General features: G+C 43.8%; 1 protein-coding gene and 1 non-coding gene across 7 annotated transcripts; both read right to left on the bottom strand.

The window, feature by feature from the left end:
- Nucleotides 1-326: 326 nt before the first annotated feature.
- csnk1g1 (casein kinase 1, gamma 1) lies at nucleotides 327-23,136 on the bottom strand. Of its 6 annotated transcripts, XM_029846623.1 has the most exons (15): nucleotides 22,944-23,136; nucleotides 21,267-21,362; nucleotides 17,031-17,461; nucleotides 16,913-16,953; nucleotides 15,766-15,835; nucleotides 9,887-10,038; nucleotides 8,273-8,507; nucleotides 8,112-8,197; nucleotides 7,917-8,001; nucleotides 7,685-7,833; nucleotides 7,507-7,614; nucleotides 6,973-7,083; nucleotides 5,908-6,014; nucleotides 4,782-4,805; nucleotides 327-3,846 (listed from the first exon to the last, which is right to left on the bottom strand). In XM_029846623.1, the coding sequence occupies exons 3-15, from the start codon at nucleotides 17,215-17,217 to the stop codon at nucleotides 3,792-3,794; spliced, it is 1,410 nt and encodes a 469-aa protein (XP_029702483.1). In that variant the 5' UTR covers nucleotides 17,218-17,461; nucleotides 21,267-21,362; nucleotides 22,944-23,136; the 3' UTR covers nucleotides 327-3,791. The 6 variants fall into 6 exon arrangements, with proteins under 6 accessions (XP_029702483.1, XP_029702482.1, XP_011608243.2 ...); XM_029846622.1 differs by lacking the exon at nucleotides 21,267-21,362; XM_011609941.2 differs by lacking the exons at nucleotides 21,267-21,362; nucleotides 22,944-23,136 and adding an exon at nucleotides 21,164-21,237.
- Nucleotides 11,252-11,392, bottom strand: LOC115252261 (U4 spliceosomal RNA). The gene has a single exon (XR_003890680.1). It is a non-coding gene; the product is annotated as a U4 spliceosomal RNA (small nuclear RNA).
- Nucleotides 23,137-23,177: the final 41 nt, after the last annotated feature.

The raw sequence follows: 23,177 nt of genomic DNA, 5'->3' as shown, positions 1-23,177 counted from the left end.
GACGCCACCCTGAAAGCCGCACAAGGCAGCGGAATCTGCCAGTGCTGCCACCAGGTGGACAGAAAAAGACATGACACCTCTGCAAATGTCAGCCCTCGATGCGTCTCATTGTGGACAGAAAAAGGCTGATTTTAAAAAAATAACTAAAAATTGTCCTGTTGTATGTAATTTAAGTCTGCTTTGGGTAATTTTTATAAAAAAATTTTTTTTACCAGTTTTTGGTGGTGTAGCTGACAATATAAAAGGGGTTGGTTGCACATATGAAAGCAGCACATAAATAATTATGTTTTATTATCACAAATACAGAATCTCACAGAAGACAATGCCACAATGTGGAGAGATCTTTTATTTGACATAAAAAAGGGTGCAAACTGGAGTTTCCCTTTAGGTGTGGAGGGAATAAAAAGTGATTTTGTAAGATTCTTGTGTGAAATATTTGGGGAAACAGCCATTTCAGATGAAAAGAACTTTCTGTAAAATAAAAGTAGGAAATCATTAAAAAGACATTGGGGGGTCCTTCATTTTTGAAGCCCTTGATTAACTCATTCAAATAGGTTTTTGAAGTGACATTCATATTTTAATACCATAGTATTTATTTACAGTTGTAAGATTACTCTTAATCATAGCTCTGAAAAAAAATGTTGCAGGGAGGACAAAATGTTGGAACTGTACAACTGGACCTTCCAGGCTGAGGGCAAAAAAAAAATACATCCTGTATTTTTATGCAGAATCAAAACATGAAAGAACAAATCCTATATGTGAACTCTGTACAATTTACAATTTTCATATAATCATCACAATATTGCAGTAAATGTCACCCTAAACCTTGCCTCAAAGGAAAAAAAAATACAGTAAATCCAAGACCGTTCTACAGTACAGCAACAAGAAAAAAAGTGCTGGAGAACCCAAGGAGACCTCAGCCAGTCATTCACACTTTTGAGAGTCCTTTCTTGCCATTTCTACACCCAGGAATGTGATTTACACACAAGTGAAACACAAACAACAGTCTGACAGTCAGGAACAATGCAGGTAGAAATGGAGTGTGCCGTTAAAAACAGGAACAAGATGGTTTCTACATGAAGACTGGAGGCTGCTACGGGAGCCAGGAGGCTCGCAGTCCGCCCCTGGTAACCCATGGAGACGCAGAGGCGTCCTCTGACGCTCCGTGGAGACGCCCAGAGTTCTCAAACAGGGAAATAGTATCTAAGATCATGAGAAACCAACCAAGAAAACTTCTTAGTTCTGATAGAAATGGAATAAGAAAAAAAGGAATTTCTGATGCTTTATAACTTCTCCACCATTTCTGGTATTTAACCATTTCACTCTGCAGGGATGACAACAGACACACACGTGGTGGACCCTGATGAGAGGGAATAAAGACACATTCAGCTTCATAGTGTATGTTCCTGGCACAGGAAAAAAAAGGCATGGGCTAGTAGTCTCAGGAATGGCACTCTGGGAGCTCAGGGGGAATATTAGAAGGCTATATAGTCTAGATATCCATCTTTCTCTTACAGAAATACTTGCATCATTTCTTCCATGGCTGTGATGAAACAGTCCAGCTGCTGCTGATACAAAAAGAGTGAAAACTGCCAAACATCGAACTGCAAACCTTAAGATTTTTCTAAGACTTTGATAATAGCAGCGAGCGCGGGACTCTGCAGGCAAATCTGACAATCACAACCTGTCCAACACCCTCAAGAGGCACTCGGATATCTCTCACACATGAATACCTGTCATTCAAATAGCCCCTCATATCCACTGTGTCGAGTTGCTATGAAAACGACTGAGAAAAAAAAGAAAAATAAAAAAAACCCAAAAGGTCCCCTAGGCTTTAATATTCAAGTACTTTCAATAACACAATAACTTATGAACCTGGAGTAATGTCAGGTGTAAGAAGAAAACAAAGCTGTACAGTGTCAAACACACAACAAGCAGGTTTACATACTGAGATTGTTCACAACACCCACAATGCATCTCTGAAGAGACGGAGCAAAGTCAAACACACCACTGTGAGCCAATTTCTCTGGAACTGTGTGTGTGCGCGCGCTGTGTCTGTGTGTGCAGATCAGGGGGGTGTTATAATGGCACACAAAAAAGAGTGAAAAAACATTAATTTAAAGTGTATTCCCTGCACCCTATAGGGAAGGCCTAGCACATGAGGCAGCTAGAGTTAAAGTAATAATAAGCACATTACAGTATTAAGAAGGCAGGGTCTTGTCGGGAAATGCAGGGGGCAACAAATGTAGTGCAGTCACGCTCTCGAGCTTTTTGTTACCCTCTCTTTCCCCGTAAAAACCATGGCTATTGGATGGGAAACAAAACTGCATTAAAAATTCACATTAAGATATAAAATGAGTAAAACACCTTTTTGCGGTAACCGACTGAGGACGGGGAGATGAGAACGACGCTTCAAGCCGGTCCTCCAGCACGCACGCTAATTAGACATCACATGGAGATGATCACTAGTTCACCCTCGCGTGCGCCGAGCCTCCGTTTTTGGCCTTGAAAATAGATTTGGGCATCCAAAAACAAAATGTTGGTTTGGGGCCCCGGGGTCCTCAGACTGCTCACATGGGGGCACACACAGCCCCCCCTTTACACATTAAACCAGACCTTCCAGCGTTTCACTCTCTTTAGGCATCTTTAACTGCTTTGATCAGTCCACTAGTTTAGGCTTTATCATACAGGTCTCCCCCCAAAAACAAACAAACCAAAATAAATCACAACCGCCGTGCTTCTGCGTCGTGGTGATACGATGTGTTGATGGTGGGTCGGGGGCAGGTTAAGGCATTGGACAGTAGTGTCGCCAGGCTGGGATCTGAAGTCATTCCAACGTTACGTCCCTCAGAGAGAGAATACTGCTGCAGAGCCAAGATCACGTTATAAAAAGTTTGGTTTTACTCTCATTTGTTGCCTCTTCGAATCATTGGTCTCATCTCTCCAATTGCAATTTTCTTCCCATGCAGGATTATATAAACGCTCGGCGGGCTCTGACTAACCGTCCATACATTCAGAGTGTGCGTTGGAAATTAGTAAGAAAAATGGTGGCAACCAAAGATAAATAGCTTAAATATCTGCCCCCAATGTTGCTGCTCGGCATCACAAATCCACCAGGAGCAAAAGCAGCATAGAGACTGTAGTGTGTTTAGTGAGCAGCGTGGGTGGGGGGGTGGGGGGGCTGAAGAGCAGAGGTCATCCTCAGAGAACACAGTGCAGGAGGAGTCTCGGCTCTTCGAGGGTCCCAGAATCAGAGTTGACCTCTTTGGGGGGAGAAACTAAAAAGGACAGGAGCCAAACTGGGACTGAAGCTCTGTGTATGCAGATCAGGCAGTTCCACACCGACGCCTCCTGCCTTCACCTTTACATTCAGTCCCACCAAAGCAAAGGCCAGAGGGGGGGGGGGCGTGGTGGCTAAACGCAAGCGAAACCAGCCAAACGGGCTGGGACTCGAGTGAAAACACGATCCAACAATACGCAGTTGGACGACAACATTTACAGAAGAGAAACGGGAGAAAAGCGATTATCGTCTGCAAAAAGAAAAAACCTCACAAAAGGGTTTGTGAGTGGGAGGAACGCGCTGCAACAGATATCCACACACGTTGCAGGAGGGGTAGAAAAGAGGATTCCCAATCCAGGACAAGTATCTGGTACATCCCAACACATCACCTTTAACTGGTCCCTCTATTAAACCATTTCACTGAGAATCTTTCTGAATGGAACCTTATTGATTTTTCAGTAACAATCAGCTTTGCCAGAGAGTTGCAGTGTTTCAGGCTGAAGGTGGACCATCATTTGTGCCGCTGCGTGTTCTTCTTCCTTTTTCTCTTGAAGAAACAGCAGCACCTGCAGAGAGCAAAGAAGAGAGGAGGAGGAGAGGCATTACAATGGTGTGGAGAAGAGAGAAGCCAAACAAAGATGCAGAGGGAGAACCTTCTTAAATCAGTACGTCAGATGTTACAACAATCAATATATATTTGTCCAGATGACTTCAGAAGAGTCGGGACTGTGGTTGGCAGGAGATTCAGTTTAATAAACATTCAGTCCTTCCAGGAATTCTTCCTCAAAACTAAAATTGACTCTCTTCTGCAGAATTTGGCAGTTTATAAAAGATCCCAGTCGCCTCCTGGCTTCTGTGTCTGTGATGCCCTCGATCCACGTGACACTGAGGAGGTCTTTTGGAGAGATTGTGGCCCAATGGTTCATACGAAGCAGATGGAAAATGCTTTGTTGCCTTTGAAAAGGGCAATGAAACACGTTGCCACAGCAAATTGCATCTGGAGAGCAGCCAAAACACAAGTTCACACAGTCCAAAGACGTGCCTCAAAACACCACCACAAACGTAGGAGGCTGCATTTCTGCCCACAATATCCACCATCATGTAAAAACCTGGAGGGACTGAGGAGCAGTTACTCTGAAACTATGCAAATAAACAGCAGCACAAACGAAGGACAGAAGACACGGTGATCCTGACTGGTCAATAAAACACACAAAGACAATAAACAGGTTATGATAGGACATAGGACAGTGACTGGGTCACCTCAGAATTACAAATGATTAAGAATAATGGTTTAAACGCTACTAATGAAGACGCCACGCTTCAGATATGAGAGGCGCCAATAAAGGCGACTTAAAGTAGTTTTATTAAGAGCCTGTTTGTACTGAGGACAGTGGACTCTCTGTAAAGGTTTCTCTAGAAATGAAAAACCAAATCTCCCCAGCCCAGGCTGGTCCACTCCCTGTCCCATGAGTCTGATGAGGACGAGCAGAGAGGGACTCACCACAGGTTGAGCATTTTCACGCAGCTACAGAAGAAGAGAGGAAAGAGTGTAAAGAGAAAAGTAAGAAATTAATACAACACCAACATGAGGAGGATGGGGCACATGCCACACACGGACACACACACGCACGCAAACAAACACAGAGACTGAACACGCATGTACACAGAGGAGGAGGAGGAGGAAGAAGCAGGAATTACAGGATGGATTCTTTAACACTATGTGCCATGATTCAATATTCTGAATCGGAACATTGTGAGTACATAAAACTATTAGTTGCTTTTATTATATTGTGAATTAAGGATGAGAAAATAATAAAACTGCCATCAAAGAAATGTAACCTAAATTTGGTATATTTCTAATATTTATCTGTTTCATTCAGTTATCTGAAGTCAGCTTTTATTTCGGCCAAAATGATCCAAAAGCAGCTGTGATGCTCATCAGCTCCACACCTCCAGAACCAACTGGGCTCAGTTATTTGATATGAAGGTGCATCAGCAGGGAAGCCTGGAAGGCCTTCAGATGTATGTGCACGACAGCTCCACAAGAGGAAACAACCAGACGGACCTGCCAAAGCTGAGACATGGAATAACATCACTGTCCTGTTGACAGTCACAGAGCCGGTGTCTGGAATGAACTCTCGCTACAACGAACGTTAACGTTTCAGCTGATGGTGCTGCAGTGTGCCAGTCTATCGTAACCTGATTGGAACCAACGATAATCACGGTCACGCTTCCGTGTCTCCTTCTCAGAAGAGTCCAAAATGTCCTCCTGTGCAGGATTCTCGGTTTCTACACGGACAACATTTGGTTCCATGAGAAAACATGATGTCACATCAGCAGTGATGAAAGCGACTTAAATTATCTGCTTGTTTCAAAATGTTTGCAATGCATCAAGTGCAAGTTTATGTTTATTCTGCATCCTTTTGCGTGCATATTTTTAAATATATCTGGGGGGAAAAACAGAGCGACAAGCAGCAATGAAGATCAGAAAGCGCAGACTGATAAGAGAGGCAAGCAGCATCACAACTCCACAGCATAGCGGGGTGGGGGGGTGTAGAGGAAGAGCAGGAACAAGAGGACGCAACAGACAACATGGAGGAGCGGTGGGTTGGCTGTGGGATACGTACTTGGCCTCATCAACCACTTCTACCTCTGCCTGAGCTGTGATGGGAGCGTTCGAATGCGCCGTCAGTGGGTCGTCTGCGTTCAGCTCCCCGTTGGTCAAGCTGACCACCTGCACCAAGGACAGATTACACGTTTTAAAAACACGTCGGCTGGAAAAAAAAAGAAAAAAGTAAAGGCTGGGGAGAGCTTATCCGATTTAAAGAGGAAACCGGAACCACCAGCAAAGAAGATTCCCTCAACAGTGTGATCTGGTTCTCGTCTCTCTGGTTCTGTCAAACATAAAATGACAAAAATAACCACATGCAGAGAACTGAGGTCGTTGCCTCTGCATGTGGTTATTTTGACATCAAAACCTGAGAGGAGGGGGGGGCGACACAAAGTGGGATTAAGGCTGTCAGTTCTCTTAGTTCGCACCATTTCAACATGAGAAGAGGTGGACGATTGTGGAAACGGAGCGAGCCATCTCCAAAAGCTTGTCTGGTACAGACGGAATGCTTGTTGCAAACAGCAACAAACCCATGTGACTTGTGAAAGTGTTTATACAGCAGGAGTGTGAAGCTCCCCCACGAGATGGGAGCATGCTTTCAGCTGACCACACCAGGCCGTCCCACCATGCAAGAGGCTTCTTGTTCTTGTAAGCAATCTCCCGGTGACGTCCTGACACCGGAACACCGGGACTTGGACTGTTCATGAAGCTGAACCGTATTTGTACCATCTGGGATGGGCGGCACCAAATGACATGCACATGGTGGAGCAGAAAAATAACATTTCCCAGGAAGGGGAAGAGGGGGAATATGGAGATCTGTCTCATAATTGAGGCTAACAGCAACGTTCTGTGGGCAGGTTGTTTTCCTTAAGTAAACAACCGCAGGTTTAGTTGTGACAACAGTGAGGCATGAGGCATGTTGCACACGGAGCCCCAAAATAATATCTACCAAAATGAATGAACAAAATAAGGTTTCTGATGATTAAACATTTGATTCCAGCTGTTTTAATCTTATGAGACAGATCTGGCTCCATAGAGATTGGGTAAACGGGTGTTGGCTGATCAGGTGAGGGGTGTATACCTGCACTGAGCCCCCGTGCCTGTCCGCTGCCAGGTGGGAGGTCAGATAGGAGGAGTTTGCTTGGCGTGTGGGCTGCACCTCCCATGCTCCTCGTCGATCTGACACGGCTGTCTGCTCAGGAGTCGGGGCAGCGGTGGTGGGCGGTGATGAGGAATCGGGGTGGGTGTTGCAATGGAAGGGAGGTCGGGGGTGAGGGGAGTGATGGAACAATCGTGTTAGGAGAGACGGATGAGTGGGTGTGTGAAGCCAGGAACCATGCAAAGCAGCATGTGAAACGAAGGAAAACAAAATTAGCAAAATGAAAAAAAAATCTGGATAAAAAAAACAAAGCAAGGCTTCAGCCAGAAACTTAAAACCAATGAAGTCCAAGCTCAATGGAGGTCAGCGCTCATTTCTCTACTTTAATCACACAAAAATTAAACCTCTTCAACAAAATTTGGTTCTTTTAATCCCCTAATGGACAATCTGTGACAATATTCTCTTTCCTAAATAAAGAAAAAAGAAAACGTTTGTCCTTGAGAGAACTCGTCATACCTGATTTCTGATTGGTGGGTGTTGTGAGGGGCGGTCTCTGTGAGGATGAGTTTCTCTCGTGACAGCAGATGCTCCAGAGTCTATGTGGACAGATCCCACTGGAGTGGGCTGAGAGGAACCATCAGTTAAGCAGCCGCTCAACATTAAGCAGCTTAAAAAGCATCCGTGTGCTACTCACAATCTGCCGGCCGACCCAGTCGTACGTGTAGTCGAAGGTGTAGCCTTTACGCTCAAACAGTTCAGTGAAGAGAGTCCGCAAATATTCATAGTCTGGCTTTTCAAAGAAATCCAGCCGTCTCACGTATCGTAGGTAAGTGGCCATTTCCTCTGGAGGACACAGAAGAGAGGCCTTGAACACAGACATTCCCCTCAGAAACGGACCGTCCTAACGTACAGGGTCATCCACGTACCCGGGAAGTTTTCACACAGGACCTCGATGGGTGTGTTTCGCTTTGTGTCTCCGATCTTCTGGTATCGTTCTTTTAATGTGTCGGCCTAAGAAGGAAACAAATTCTGATAGCTGATAACGATCCCATTAGGACACACATTCATGAGGCAGTCCCAGCCCCCAGCCCCCCCCCTCCCCATGTAGCGATGGCTCGTACCTTCAGGCCCTGCCACGGTAGACTCCCACGGAGGAAATACATGAACATGTGACCCAAAGCCTCCAGGTCGTCCCTCCGACTTTGCTCTGTGCAACATTTGTTGATGTTTTGTACAGATTACACTTTAAACAACAGAGACTAAAGCAGAAAAGGACTCTTACCTTTGCCTAAATGTGTATTGATTGACATATATCGTGCAGTCCCCGTCAAGCTCTTATGCTCTCGGTATGGAATGTGTTTTTTGGTCTCGGGGTCGATGTATTCTTTGGCCAGGCCAAAGTCTATGATGTGGATTATATGTTCTTTTTTGTTCCCTTGTCGTCCGATGAGAAAGTTTTCAGGTTTTACATCTCTGTAGATGAGGTTTTTAGAGTGCACGTACTCCATCCGGGAAATCTAATAATGAAACAATAGTCATAAGTATCATGGTCAGCAAAAAAGAAAGAGACACACATGTACAGTGGGACCTCTACTTAATTGGAATTAATTGGTTCCGGAAGTTGTTTCGTAACCTGAAAATTACGTAAATAGAGACGTGTTTTCCATGTAAATGCCCTAATCCGTTCCAAGCCCCCAAAAATTCGGACATAATTTTTTTTATAAATCATAAAAATGCATCAAAACATGTAACAAATACATGTTACAATTACCACACAATAAATGTAGGAATTCAGTGCAAGGCTTCTCCAGGAACAAAATGAACTTTATTACAGGCTAATCTTACATTAGCCGTCATTACTCGCAACGAACGTTAACACTGGTAACACCGCCATCTAATGGACAAACATATAAACACCCACAATAAATCCCGAAGACGACGCTGGGATACACACAAACATGTACAGATTGACGTCCCTCCTAGCCAATGGGATTACAGGAAGATGCTAGGTGATAGCCAATGGCAGAGCAGCTACAAGCAAGTTTGCGTTCGCGAGCAGCAGCGGTAGCGTATTTTTGCCTTACGTATCCTTAAATTTCTTTCGGAACAAGAGGAAATATTTTCTCGTTAAAATGTTTCGTAACCTGAAAATTCCGCATTTAGAGACGTTCGTAAATAGAGGTCCCACTGTACTTCTGTCTTTGAGAAGACTCTTACTGACATAATTTATTGGATTTAGAGCACCAGTAAATTTAGGGTAATTTAAATGGTCATTTTCATTATCGAAGAATATAAATAGTTTAAACAATTTCACTCAAATGATCATTTATGATTACCGTAGTCAATTCATTTATATTGATTGTAGAATAATGCCACAACCTACCACGCTGTGTAACAGCCGCAGACGGCCATAAATATTAAATAACACAAACACCAATTAGTGGTTTGAAAATGTAGCTTAGCACCAACAGAGAAGCAAACTGTCATGTTGGGATTCAGAACCCCGAGCGTGCAAGCAGTTAACATCAGAGTGTGTTTATTAAAAGCTTCCAAGAGTTTTGTAAAGGACCAAAATACTAATGACGGCTGTGTGTTTGGATTTAATTGGATTTGTCGGCCAATAAAAGAAGCCTGAGAAAGAGCAGAAGCTCACAAATCTTTTGAGATTTCTGAACTGCACCACTAAGTACGATGTGATGAAGGACATCTTCCACAACACAAGCTTGAGCTGTAGGTTTCTGTACCAAAGGTTCAGAGGCTGTGTTGGTAAGACTCGTACCACGTGAAGGTCAAGTCTAAGTAACATCAGCTTTTAATGGGTCTGTAGGGAGAAGTGATTTCAGAATTTGTTCGATTACCTTCCTGCTGACGCAAAGAGTCTCTGCTCTGCACTCACCAGCTGAATGGCTATCATTAAGACTGTCTTCAGTGAAAAGGTCCGGTCACAGAGGTCAAAGAGATCCTCCAGGCTCGGGCCCAGGAGCTCCATAACCATGGCGTTGTATTTCCCACAGGGTCCGAAGTAAAACACCTGCGGCACACCTTCAGCTGCAACAAAGAAAAACTGACTGCAGTTACAGATGTGATCCAAGTCGGCACAGTGGACACATGCGTGTATGACGGCACAATTAAACCAAAGATGTTAAACACTACAAAAGCTTTTAGACATAAATGTTTGAGGAAAAGCTAATGTTAGTCTAAAGATAACAAAAACAGTCTATCTGATATACTTTGTGTACTCATGGGGATTCTGGGAACACTGGGGTAACAAAGCTTTTATCTGTAATTATTCCTGTCCATGTTGGGTAATGACATTTCTAATTTGGCTTCAGATTAAGTATATCAGGCTCCAACTGGTCAGACCGGAGGTGGGGGGACACCAAGGTTAGTGAGGACTCTGCATAAACACTAACCCTGAAGTAAAATAACTCCCCCACAAACACAAGCATGTCACTTCCCCACTGCCAGCTAAAAACTAATCTTTTACTGCCTGGTGTCATATCCTCCCCACCGAATCACATACCCGGGACTATACCCATTCTAAATGCTCCAAAATCCCTTCCAGCTGTCACCTTGGCTCCTATTCGGCCTTTGTCACTGCAGTTTAGCACTGTCTGACAGTAGTAATAACGCAGCAGTACTAACAGCAGGCCAGACCAGCTGATCCCTGATCTAACACCCATGGAATGTGCAGGTTTCAAACCAATTATTTTGTATTTGTTTTTATTTATATTGATGCAAGTGAATGTATTGTGGTGAATATATAAACGGTCTGTGGATTTCTGTGGGCATCCTGAAACATGGTTTCAGATAACAGGAAATCAGGAGGCCTATGATTGAAAGCTTGTCCTTGCAGTTCTGTGCCCCATCCCCACACATGCTGTGGTAAGGCCTCGGGATTATTAGATGCAGAATAATAGATTAATAATAAAAACTACAAGAGGTTGTTTACATTGTGCATATAGATTTTGGAAACGCTTAAAAATGTCCACAATTTCAAATATCATGAAATGTATCTATATATAGTATATGTATCTATAATAGTTTTGTGTTTCAATGTTAGTTGAAACTGTTATAATAACATGATGCAGGACTGCAGCATAGTTAGTAAAGGTAAGGATAACACAATCAATTGTTTGTAGTTTGGCTCCTAACTACCCTTCACGTCTGTGTAGGCGTGTCTAGTGTAGCCACGCCGTTTTGGACTGATGCGTGTATGTGACTCAGGAACTCGGGAGTTTACTTTCAACAGAGAAATTGGTCTCCGTAGAGACCTACAAAAATTGCCGTAGCCGACTATATTTCAAGTCGTCATGGCGGGGTATTGGGTAAAGTTTTCAACTAGCAATAATCGCGCCTCGGATAAACCTCATAGGCTACGATACTGCCACTGCGCAAAGCTAACGTTGTATTTGCTAACCAACGGTGTTATTTAGCTGCCCATGTTCTTGCCTCACGGTGCAACATCGCTTGCTACAACAAAACACTCAAGTAAACGATAATATGTATAACATACATTTAAAACCATAACTAGCACATCAGGTTTTGTTAAGTGTTTATTATTCATTTTACATTTTATTTTAGAGGACGATGGTGATTCAAACCGACCACGGCGCAATGCATCATGGGATAATATGTAAATACATTGATTCGACGTCATTTCCGCCTCCACCGTTTTAAAACTTGAATCTCAGGTCGGGTTGCTCACACGTACGTCGTTTACATACATTAAGACAATGCCGATGGCTTAAAAGCTGCCTTCAATAGGAACATTAGCAGCTAAAATTGGTCGTGGCCATTTCGACATAAATGTATGCCAAAAGAATAACTTATTCAATGCCTCCTACAACAGTATCACTGAAATACCGCCAGATGTCAGTAAAGTAAAACACTGCTTTAATCCATCGAGAGTAAATTTAGAGATTTTCTTAAATACGCATATCATAACATTTTCAAGAAGATTTAACAAAATCCGTTAAAAGATTATTTAAATAACGATTTCTAAATGATTTTCAGATTAAACTATTTTAATTGTAGCCTCCAGCCTACCATTGCTGCCCTTTGAGGTTAAAGAAAGAAAAAGAAAACAGATGGAAATTTTCTCATCTACCATCTGCTGCTCCATTGACAAATCTGTTAAAGTTAATCTTTTAGAAGAAGAAAAATTCAGGAGGGAGGATTCTACAGATGCCATTACATAGCATTCAGCTGGTTAGCATCTGTTATAAATTATACTGATGATGCAGAAAAACCTCTGGGTTGGAAACTGATTAGAGCTTAGCATTAAACATGCAATAGAAACATACACTTGCAGTTTTTAAATATAACTATAATAATGTAATGTACTTAATTTAATGTAGGTAAAATATATTTTTAGTAATGAGGCACATGAACAGATCCAAGTAAGCTACAGTCAGGTTTAACAAAGCAACCCAAGGCATTGACCCTGTTAGCCTTCAAAATGGTCCCTTAAAATGGCACTGATAATTAAAAAGCTAAAAAATCCCAACAAATTCTGATGTTTTATATTCATGGACATTTTACCAAAAATGTTTACTTTCCTGCTGGGAGACAGGAAATCCACCGCAACATGGAAGGTGGCAAAAATTTCGTCAGTGAGCATATTGGCAGTAGGAGTCCTGCTGGGCTCCATCCTGTGTTTCTGGACGCCATTATGCAGTACTGTGGGTTGCTAATTACACAAGCAGAGTGAGTGTCTTCAACCCCTGGGTGCTTGTGGGAGGCCTAAAATATGTCAGATTGGGGGTGTTCTGTAAATAAAAGCTGAAATGGCTCCTGAATTTATAAGATAATCATGTAAAACTGACAGGAAAAACAAGGGGCTGTTCGTTAACATAACAAAATAGTCCCTACAAAAGATCAAATCTGCCAGTTGTATTTCTTTTAATTGCAACAGTTGACAGAAGCCACCACTTACATGTGTTCAAATTTGAATTGTAATTTTCTGAAAAATAACAGCTTTTGGATTTAGTTTGGAGGACATTTGAAGCACATGCACGTGGTGTTTTGCTTTCATATCTGCAAGGTTTTGCATAAAAACTCCAAAATTTTTAGTGTTTAAACCACAAGGTTGATTGGATTTGGTATGTAACCCAGATGTATAAGAATATAGTACTGGCTAATTATAAAAAGAGGAAGACAGAAGAGCTAAGTTCTCTCCAACAACCATCCAAGGTTTGGAACCCCATCTGAGCTCATGTGGGGAAACAGAATAAAGACATTTCTTCAATACATTCATAATGTGAACTCTGCAGGACTTCCCATTTCTGTTCTGGATCCACAAAAGTAGGCAAGACTTCTAAACAGGGGCAGTTTTGTTAACGTGCAACTCATAACTAGAAAAGGATTTATTCTTGTTCAGTCCCACACTGAGTTAAAGGGCCCGTCTGGTGTAGAACAAAAGCATAGATTTTTCCTGTGCATTAGTGTAATCTGATAGAGGTGCTGGCTGCAGGCCCTCACAACAAAAGGGGGAACAGGATGATTGTGATGAATGAGAATGACTGCAGCAGTTTGTCTGTGCGGACGTTGGAGCCTCCAGTCAAAAACCAGAGTCTTCTCCAGTTCTGAGACTGGACATCTGATTTGACCATCTGGTAGTAGTTTTTTCGTGGTCCAACTTCTCAACATTGTGGCAAAGCTGGTCTCATGATTCTAAATATTGCATTGAAATGTGGGACAGCCCCCTCCAACAATCTGCTGAAGCATATTTGAACCCACACACAGCAAATTGGGCTCAATCAACCTCACCCCCCAGAAATCAATAAGTCAATGTCTGACTGCATTTTCTCCTGGGACACTTTCAACAGGAAAATAATTATTTCCTAAAAGAGAGCTGATTTATAAGCATGCAGGGTTTTAAAGACTGCTACAATTGAACTTCCAACAGACATAGATGGTGTAACTCTGCAGGATTACTCCCTTCTGAAACCAGAAACCACCTTTCTGATGTCCGCTCATGTGTACCAAAGAAACAAATATGACAGACTTTAATAACAATGATGCAAAAACATTCTTCAACTGTTTTTCCAGAAATGTGTGTTTTTTTTAAATACTCCTCTGATTACTGATAAGATGATCAGTGGGAGTTTTGTGTTTTCTTCCTAAAAAAGCTCCCTGTGAAAAGTTAATCTCAAATATGCTCACTTTTCACTTCAGAGGGAGGAAACAGATCTGTAGATAAGACTTCAATGACTTCCTTTACATATTAATAACCTCTAGTGAGCCACGACACCATGAGAATGTGAAGAAGTCAATAACATCACGATAGCTTCTTTAAACCATCCTGCTGAGAAGGAATAAAGCCTCTGGTCTACAGGCTTGTTAAATCTTATTAAACTTACAAATGGCACTGTCAAACATTTCCACACATCTAGACGGAGGCGTTTCTCATAAATATCCAGCGACAGTTGGTCGCGCACCAGACACGACACCTGATTGAGCATCCGAGGGAAACGATATGAATTCATAAAGAGCCTGTCTCTCACACACACACACACACACACACACATATACACACGCACACACACTGCACTGGCTGGGAGGAATGTGGCACAGCCCTCAGCCAAGAAGAAATGAGGTCACGTTATTCCATCTGGAGGAGAGGACAGAGGCAGGTTCACACTAAGAGAGGCAGACTACTTCTCTAAATATTTAATGAGTTTCCGCACAGTTGGCCTTTTCCAGCCCGTGCATTTGCAAAACAATAGCCATCATATTCCCAGTCTGGTTATCAAATATGCAGTCAGAGGGCCGACCTGCACGTCTACGCCCATACATTAAAAAAACAGGGCGGATTTTCCACCTACAACCAAACTGTGATGACAGCTAATCCTAAAATGTAATACACCTCAGTTACTGACACTGAGAAAAGTCCTGTTCTCTACTCATGGATAGACAGGCACTAAGAATAAGCAGTAAATTATTTTAGATGGCTCCTTTGTTCCCGGAGTTCCCACCCATTTCCTCTCATCTAAAATTATTTTGCTCTTTGTTATTCCACTTTTTTTTTGTATCTTCACAGGATTCTGGTTCTGCTCTAACACACATGTCAGCAGACCCTGACTCATATCTTTGACATAATCACAAGGGACCAGAATGAAAACATGAAGCAAAGCAGTAACCGATGTGAGCGCTCGTCGATGTCTGAGGCGATTAATGGCTGCAGAAAAATGTGAACACCTGAGAGAGACTGTAACATTTATGCTGCTGTTCATGTCTTTAGTGAAGGTTCAGCTGAAAGGAATGCTACTAAAGATAAATGTGTTGGACTGCAGGACTTAGACACAAATTAACTACTGTATCGGTCATTAGACTTTTTTCCCCCCGCATTTACACTGAAAGTGATTCAAAATCATCAACTGAAGTGAACATAAGCACCACTGGCAAACAGGACTGAACATCCTCACGTGGAGTTTTCAACAACCAGGAAGTCTTTTCAGCGCTTAAGACAAAAGGCTCTGTGTCTGTATGTGTTTTGTGGGTGTATACTCTTTGTGTCAACACCTTCCACGCTGGAGTGCATTACTGCTGAATCTGTTTCAAAGCAAGGTCACTGCACAAGTCACTCCGGCGCTGGCGAACACAAAGTCCCAGAGATTAAAATAAGTTGCGGGTACAGCTCACTATTAATATGTAAACCTCAGATCAGTAATCGTCTGTTGTGGCAATGATGCAACCTTCCAAAACAGTCTTAACATTGTCATGCGACCCCACACACACCAGGAGGACTGACACATGGGTCTCCAGGCTTACCTGTGGTTCCAAGACTTTTGTAGAACCTGTACTCTAAGTGCAACTGCGGCGCCCTCGACTTCACTGGTTCCTGTGTGGCGGAGACACCTAAATCAGTTATCAGTTCACAACAATTCCTACATAAACTGGAACAAATACGCTGAAACTAGTATCACTGTCCATGAGGCCTCCTGTTAATTATGGGTGTGATTATGTGTTTCCTGTTACCCAGCAGGAAGGTGCTTCTTCTAAAGCATCGGCACACAAACCCAATTTGAAATACATGTGGGAACCTGCTGCACCTGATATGAGATCATGTGATCCTTCTTACAGTGGGGAAGGGGGGGCAATAAAAAACTCCTAATGGTGTGCTGATTCTCGATTTGAAGAATGTAAAGTGCTACAAAAGTTGACCTGGATGTTATTTTTAGGTAACTCAGCTGCAAAATGCACAGATGCATCTGTGTTTGTTTGTGTGTTTTTTCAATGAAAGATTGAATCCAAACGCTCATTTGTCAGTTTCTACACACTGAAACTGAAAAGCTTCGTTACACCGTTGTGCCCGCCGCGTGTTTAGGTTCAGCAGCCACAATATTTAGAATTCCTTATCTGCAGGTAGGAAACTGTTCACCTGCTCAGGACTTTATCTTTTTGCTGTGGGTATTTAAACCCAACATAAAACTGGCTGCATGAACAGGGAACAGGTTTGAGAAAAGAACTTCTGAGGGTACATCCAAAAACAGTGAATAAGGTTAACATGTTACATGATTATTTGCAAGAAGATAATATTACTGATGCTGTCAGCTGTTTAAAGTCTGTAAAGTTAATCATTTTACCTGGAAAGAAAGCATTTTCTGACTTAGGAAACACGGAGTATTGCGTAAATCATGGCATAAGGAGCTGAGAACCATTTGTCTTGGCAACTAAAATATTTGGATCTGGTTCCACTATGATGCTCTCTACAGAAATGTGAGTCACAATTTCTGATTTCCAGTCCAGAATCCTCTGGAAAGACACACCTAGTCATCGATCTATACTTCATTCATCTCAAAGAGGTCAACAATATAATCTCTTTGAAGATTATGCTGAAAACTCCTTATTATGGTCTCTGAATTATACTGATAAAAACACCAAACATGCCAGAGATGAAAAGTTAATGTGCACTTACCAGTTTTATAGCTACATATTCATTGGTGTATAGATTTTTACCTGGAATAAGACAGAAATTTGTGAATTAAAAAGCGATCCAAAGCCTCTTTTGCCATGCAGATTTAGCCGCAGCTTACCGAGCTTTAGTTCACCAAAGTTTCCACAGCCGATCTTCTTCCCCACACGAAAATTTGGCCCAACCATGAGAACCCCAGAGGAGCTGGAGGAGCCGGACGGTCGAGATGAGTGTCCACTGCGGCTGCCCTGGGAAACCTTAGCCGCCCTGGCGGGCCGCTCGCCATATTTGTCTCTCTGTTGCTCCATGGTGTGAGTGGCGCTGGTCAGTGGAAGCCAGGAGTGATGAGCAATGAAGCCTCCTGGGCTGGGCCCACCAAGCCACAGCCCGAGTCACTGGCAAAGCCTGGAGGGTTCAGCCACTCTCATGAGACACCAGCAGGTACAGCCAGTCGCCACCCGTCCGCCGTCCTCAGCCGGTCACCTCTAACAGCTGCTGAACAGGCCGATTCTCAACATCTGTCACAGGAAGGGGGCGGCGACCTATTGCCAACTACAAAATCAAATAAAAACGTTAAGCTGCAACAATCAGAATATTTTTAATACAGCAGGATCATTCAGTAAGAATGTGTTAGGATTGCTGGCATTACTTAGGTTTCATTAGCGCTGTAATTTCAAATAGCCAGACAAGGGTCGATTTGTCAGCTACGTTTCCATTTCTGATACACATTTCATGCTTGTGGGGGGTAAACTGAATATTTCCAGGAATCTGATCTCACATATTAAATCCATCTCAGAGCTCATGAGTCACGGCAACACTTCAGATGGTTGGTTACGAGCAAATGACGCTAAATGAAGACCGTAACAGTGATGCAGGACTGAGGAGATACACATCAGCTCCCAACAACAGCCTGAGCACCAACAGGAAGCTCGTCAGGTCACGGAGGCCTTCAAGCCTCTAAACTCTTGCAGGCAAGGTCACAGAATATTATGCAAACAAGGTCTACAGGCACCACCTCTGGGCCTACAGGGATTTTAGTGGCGCATGTATAATTTTTGGTTCCAAATCTGTACAGTAATAATCTATTAATCAAATAACAATACAGTTATGAAGCTGACTGAAAAATCTACAGCAATCATACCTTTAGAATAACCACCAGGTGATAAATCGCCACATCATGTAGCGGATATATTTCCGTATTACATTTGTTCTCCATTGAAAAGATTGGAAACGTGTCGGTGTGTTCAGGGCGCCGCTGTGATTCTTCAGCATGAAAAGGCTGCAGCAGCAGCGTTCTTGTGTGTGGGCTTCCTGATGACTCATGCTCAGTGTTGCCTGCACACATCGCAGTATCAAAGACGGCAAAGTTTGCTCTCGAGGGCAACTGTGCGCCGCTGCTATTACATGAAAATGGGAGCAGAACAAGATGGCCATAAAACAGCTGTGTGGAAAACACTTTTAACAGTTTCCTTTGTGCAAATAATGAAGCAGAAGGTTGCAGATTAGCTCAGCCAGGAGATGCTTCTGATTATCTACAACACACACCAGCTCTTAACCTCCGAACCGACCCTGAAAGTTCTGAAGACCAGCTAAAGTGTCCCTACGCTGCTGGTGAAATGCACGTTCTGGTCCTCTCAAAGCATATCCATGAAAACACACACGACGGCTAAACGTAAGGAAGAGTTTGTAACTTTTTCCCACAGCTAAAGGTTTACTTGGTCTGTAATGATAAAATGTGGACAGAGTTTGGAGCGGTGTAGAGAAATAGCGTAGACTATAAAGAGAATAAAATGGAGAATTTAAAAATGATAAAAATACGTATGAAACAGGAGCTGAATAGAAAAACCTGAGGTCAATGTGACAGTGGCAGTAGCACAAATAAAGTGTCTGAGATCTTAAAAGTGGCAGCGAGGTAGCATCCGTGTGTTATTTCCTGTGTGCCAGTCTGGTGGCTGTTTTGGAAACGGTCCTGCACCGAACGCTTCTGAACCTCTTCCCAGAGGCCAGCAGTCCTCAGGCTCCTCAGAGGCCCTGCAGCCTCCACACCACAGAGATGCAGCTGGTCAGGATGCTCTCGATGGTTCTTTTGTGGGCAAACGCTGCTTTGCCTGCGTCACAAGTGATGCGGTGTTAACAGACCAAGTCAGGGTGTCTGTGATGTGCACCCCCAGAAACTTGACCAACTCCAGTGTTAATGTGGAGGAGAGGAGCGGAGCGTCTTAACGCTGACGAACTTTTCGGTATTGTCCACGTTCAGGATCAGGTTGAGGCCCACCGCTGTTGTGTCGTCCAGAACCTTCACAATGTGGTTGGTGACAGAGCTGGAACACAGCCCTGAGGGGAACCTGTGGCGAGGCTGAGGACACTGGAGGAGGCACTGAGGGAGGAAAGGCCAGCACCCAGTGGTGCAGGGGGCAGCTGAAGCCCAGGGGTACAGGCTTATTCCACCAACCACTGAAGGATGATGGGATTATTGCCAAACTGAAGTCCAGAAATACCATCCAGGCATGAGAGGTGTTATCCTCCAGGTGAGCGAGGCTCAGGTGGAGAGCAAAGGGAATCTTGTCTTCGTTGGAGGGGTTGGGCTGGCAGGAAAACTGTGAGGGGTCAAATGTTGGGGGGATGGAGGTGGTGTGATGCTCCACCAATCTCTCAAAGTAATTAGACATAATGGACGTTAGCGGACAGGCCAGAAGTCGTGGGGGGGTGGTAGTTTTCATTGGCACTGGGCTGAGAGAAGAGGTCTTGAAGGAAGCTGGAACTTTGGCTTGGCCTTGCAGGGTTCAAAAATACCCAACGGTCACCACAATATTTCAGCACCCGTCCAGGAAGCTTGTCTGGACCTGGAGCTTTCCCAGTTTTGGGTGTTACGGACGGGCTGTTGGCTGTTTCTGCACCAGACAGTTCATCATTCAGAGGAAAACTCTGATAGGCGTTGATTAAAGCAGATAAAATCTTTCCAAATCAAAACCACACATGCAGCGATCAGATCTGTAAGAACCTGTTTGCTGAGGTGAGCACAAATTGATCTAAAGTTTCTGTATGAGCTTCATTGCAGAAGATTTTTTCCATCTATCATAAATATCAAACTTATATTGAGGGAGGGTCCTGTCGATTCTAAATTGTTTTTCCTTTCTGGAGTTTCTTCCTTTTGAGCAACCATAACTTCTTTTCCTGTCAGCATGAGATGAAACCAGCCACGCCGGGCTTCCAACATGTTCAGACATGCCTGATCCCAGGATTAGGATAAAATAAGCATCAAAGTGGGAACCAGAGTTGACTCTGTTCTGTAAAAGGCAGTAAAACTGCGCTTCGTGAACAGCAGTAACACATCTGCAACCTTTAATTACAAGACTGTGTTCCACTTTATGCCATAAACAGCAGGCAGCCATCATTTACCCACTGATGTGCCACTTCCTCTGCTGTTTCGGTGAAACCCAAGTTCATCTGCAGGTGACAGAAGGAGAGTTCAGACTTTTAAACCCTTAACGAATAAAACCTTCAGCACAAAGTTGCAACTATTTGTCCATAAGCAACACTTTTAACCAGATTGCCTCATAAATAAAACATTTCCACCGGTTTCTACAAAGCTATCCTGGAGCTTTATTAAATGTTTATCTTGGATCAGTACCTGGTGTGGCCGACCAACCCAGAGCTACGCCCATATCAAATCTATGAAGACGAACCTCGGGAATATCCCTGATTTTTTAGGTGCACGAGAAGTGACTGTGGCGATGCAAACGTTGGTTCCGCTACTGGTCGTAGCCAGAGTAGCTCTGCGGCTGCTGGATCGAGCACAGAGCTGAGCAGGAGCCCAGCAGCTGCAACCGCCCCGACCAGCAGCTCCAGAGTTTGACCCAACTTGGCTGTCGGAGGGGAATTTTTCCTCCTGGCTGTACAAAACTGATACAACAACATAAAATAAATAAGGACAGAAATAAAATAAAAAAAAAGATAGCTTAAGAGATAGCTTTATAGACGTCAAAGTTCTGAAAGACAGTTTTAGTTTAATTTTAGTTTAATGTGATGAGGGGAATCCCCTGGAGGTTCCCCTCTGCTGATAGAGGAGGAGACACACCCACTGGCATCCCAGAAAAGTCAGAAAAGACAGCAAAGCTTCCCAGAAAGTTAAGTCAAGAAAGAAATGCAGACGAATGGCGCACATGGAACACACAGGAACTAAATGTGAAATATGTATAAGGGACAGTGCATGTGTGCTTTTGACAGGCTGGCTTTAAATTGAGCTGTATTTACATTTTCAGCTAATCTTCATGCTCATTTCCTGCAGCTAAACCGGCTCTTCCGACCCTCAGAGCTTCCACTGGATTCTGTGTGAACAAGCAATGTGTCACGTTACCGAAGACGCGAGACCACTGGCAGCAGTTCCTGCTGACCTCACGTCCACATCACCCTCACATCGACGCTCGCTTGGCTGGAAACACTCCTCGTCTGACTGGAAATGAAGCAAGAATATGGCTTTTGTGTAAACATACAAACCGAGCCGACCGGTGCCAGCAGGAAAGCATGAAAACACACAAACGCGACTGCTCGTCTACCGTCCAATTACAGGACAGATCACAGCAACAGGAGACACTGGGAGAGGAGTTTGTTCAGTGCCACTGGCAAACAGAAACAGAACAGCGTGTATGGAGGGTTTTGCATTATTTACTGATCGTCTGTAAATCCGTCAGTAACGCCGAGGAGGGCCTGAAGATTCCAACTCTGGTTCCACTTCACAGATTTTACTGTCAAAACATCAACAAAAGCTGAGGCGCTTGCAGGCGATTAGTGTCAAATAAAAAGGCTAATGTGTTGATTTACCCTTCCTTTAACAGAAACACAAAGGCTTTGAGTGGAGTGATTAACCTTCAGTGGAAAGATCAGCCTAAGTGGGGGTCCGACTCCCACTGAAGCAGCGCCAGCACACAGCTGCCGTCGCTCTGATGAAATGTAAAATTATTTATGTCATCCGGTTCTGTTCTCCAGTCCAGGTGAAGAGGCTGCACTCACGTCTGCAGCAACAGCCTCGTTTTCAGCCCCAAAGGTTTCACAAAACACACTTGGAAATACTACGTGGCGATAACGAACGTAATGCCGTTAGGATAATAAACTGTTTTGAACTGGGGTTTTCCCTCACGGTGGGATACGGACCAGTAAGAGTCCATCGCTCCAGTCTGGACACATGTGCTGAAAAACTAAACACCACAATAAAAATGTCAGCTTTCCATCAACGCCACTGACAGATGGGGGAATGTTGAGTCTGGATTGCAACAGACTGAGCACACAGGTCATTGATTGACTGGAGCCAGACCAGTAGACCAGCGATGATGCGAGTTCATCCCCATTATCTGTTCTCACTATCTGCAAGAGGCAACCATCAACAATCACACCTGCAAGAGTTCGCGCTGACGGATCAACAAAGGTGCTGTGGGCTGATGTGCGGGAGCAGAGGCCTGCAAAAACGGACGTTCGCATGCTGTGATCCGGTGTGTGTGGTCACCACTGTGGGGTGATCGTTCCCAGTAATGTGAGGAGTGTTGGGAACGTGCAGCCCAGGCTAATATAGGAAATTATCGATCTCCGGGAGCAGGAGCACGACGAGACCAGTTGGCATTTATACAATTTGGTAGACAAATATCAGATAAGAGACAAACATTGGCGACGGTCACGTCGATCAGTCAGCGAACTAACAATTAGCAAAGGTAGCTTCCCAACCTAAACCTGACTTACCTACCGGCTAACATTAGCCAACATTATTTAGCCACACTGGCTTGTCTAGTTTAAATAGGATTGGATGAGAATATACCTCATTACAACCCAAAATGGCTTAGTCAATAAAGTAAAGAGTAATTAATCAATTAGCCAGAGTGGTCGTCACTTAATCAGCGACCTAGCTTACGCCTACTTATGTCTGTGACATCTGGACCGAACACAACAAGAAAATTAGCTCCGTTAGCAATGGAAATATTAGCTCGCCACCAAGAGCCCATCCAACAGGGGCTCTGCTAGCTCATCGCAAACCAGACACGCTCACCTTCGGTGCTGGGAAACCCAGAGGATCGGGGCTCGGCTGGTGTTCGTCGCGCCAACGGTGCCGGGGCGGCCGGAGTTCGGCGAAAATCGAGTGCGTGCAGCTTGTTGTCACTGAGGTTTGAGGCTAACAGCAGCTCCACAACACAGTCGTGTCCATTCTTCGCTGTTTGTCTGTCTCCGCTGCCCGTGAGAGGTTCGGACACACCGGATGTAGAAAAACGGCACCGCCCGCTCC

The sequence above is a fragment of the Takifugu rubripes genome, chromosome 13 (genome assembly GCF_901000725.2).
Source record: "Takifugu rubripes chromosome 13, fTakRub1.2, whole genome shotgun sequence".
Classification (NCBI taxonomy): Eukaryota; Metazoa; Chordata; class Actinopteri; order Tetraodontiformes; family Tetraodontidae; genus Takifugu; species Takifugu rubripes.
This window is presented reverse-complemented; position numbering and strand designations above follow the sequence as displayed.

Excerpts from the sequence above, each read along its gene's own strand:
- csnk1g1 (XM_029846623.1), bottom strand. The coding sequence starts at position 17,217 with ATGGAGCAACAGAGAGACAAATATGGCGAGCGGCCCGCCAGGGCGGCT. Across the intron at positions 7,084-7,506 it reads ACCCACCAATCAGAAATCAG|ACAGCCGTGTCAGATCGACG; the intron begins GTATGACGAGTT and ends ACTCCTGAGCAG. Across the intron at positions 6,015-6,972 it reads GGCACGGGGGCTCAGTGCAG|GTGGTCAGCTTGACCAACGG; the intron begins GTATACACCCCT and ends TCCTTGGTGCAG.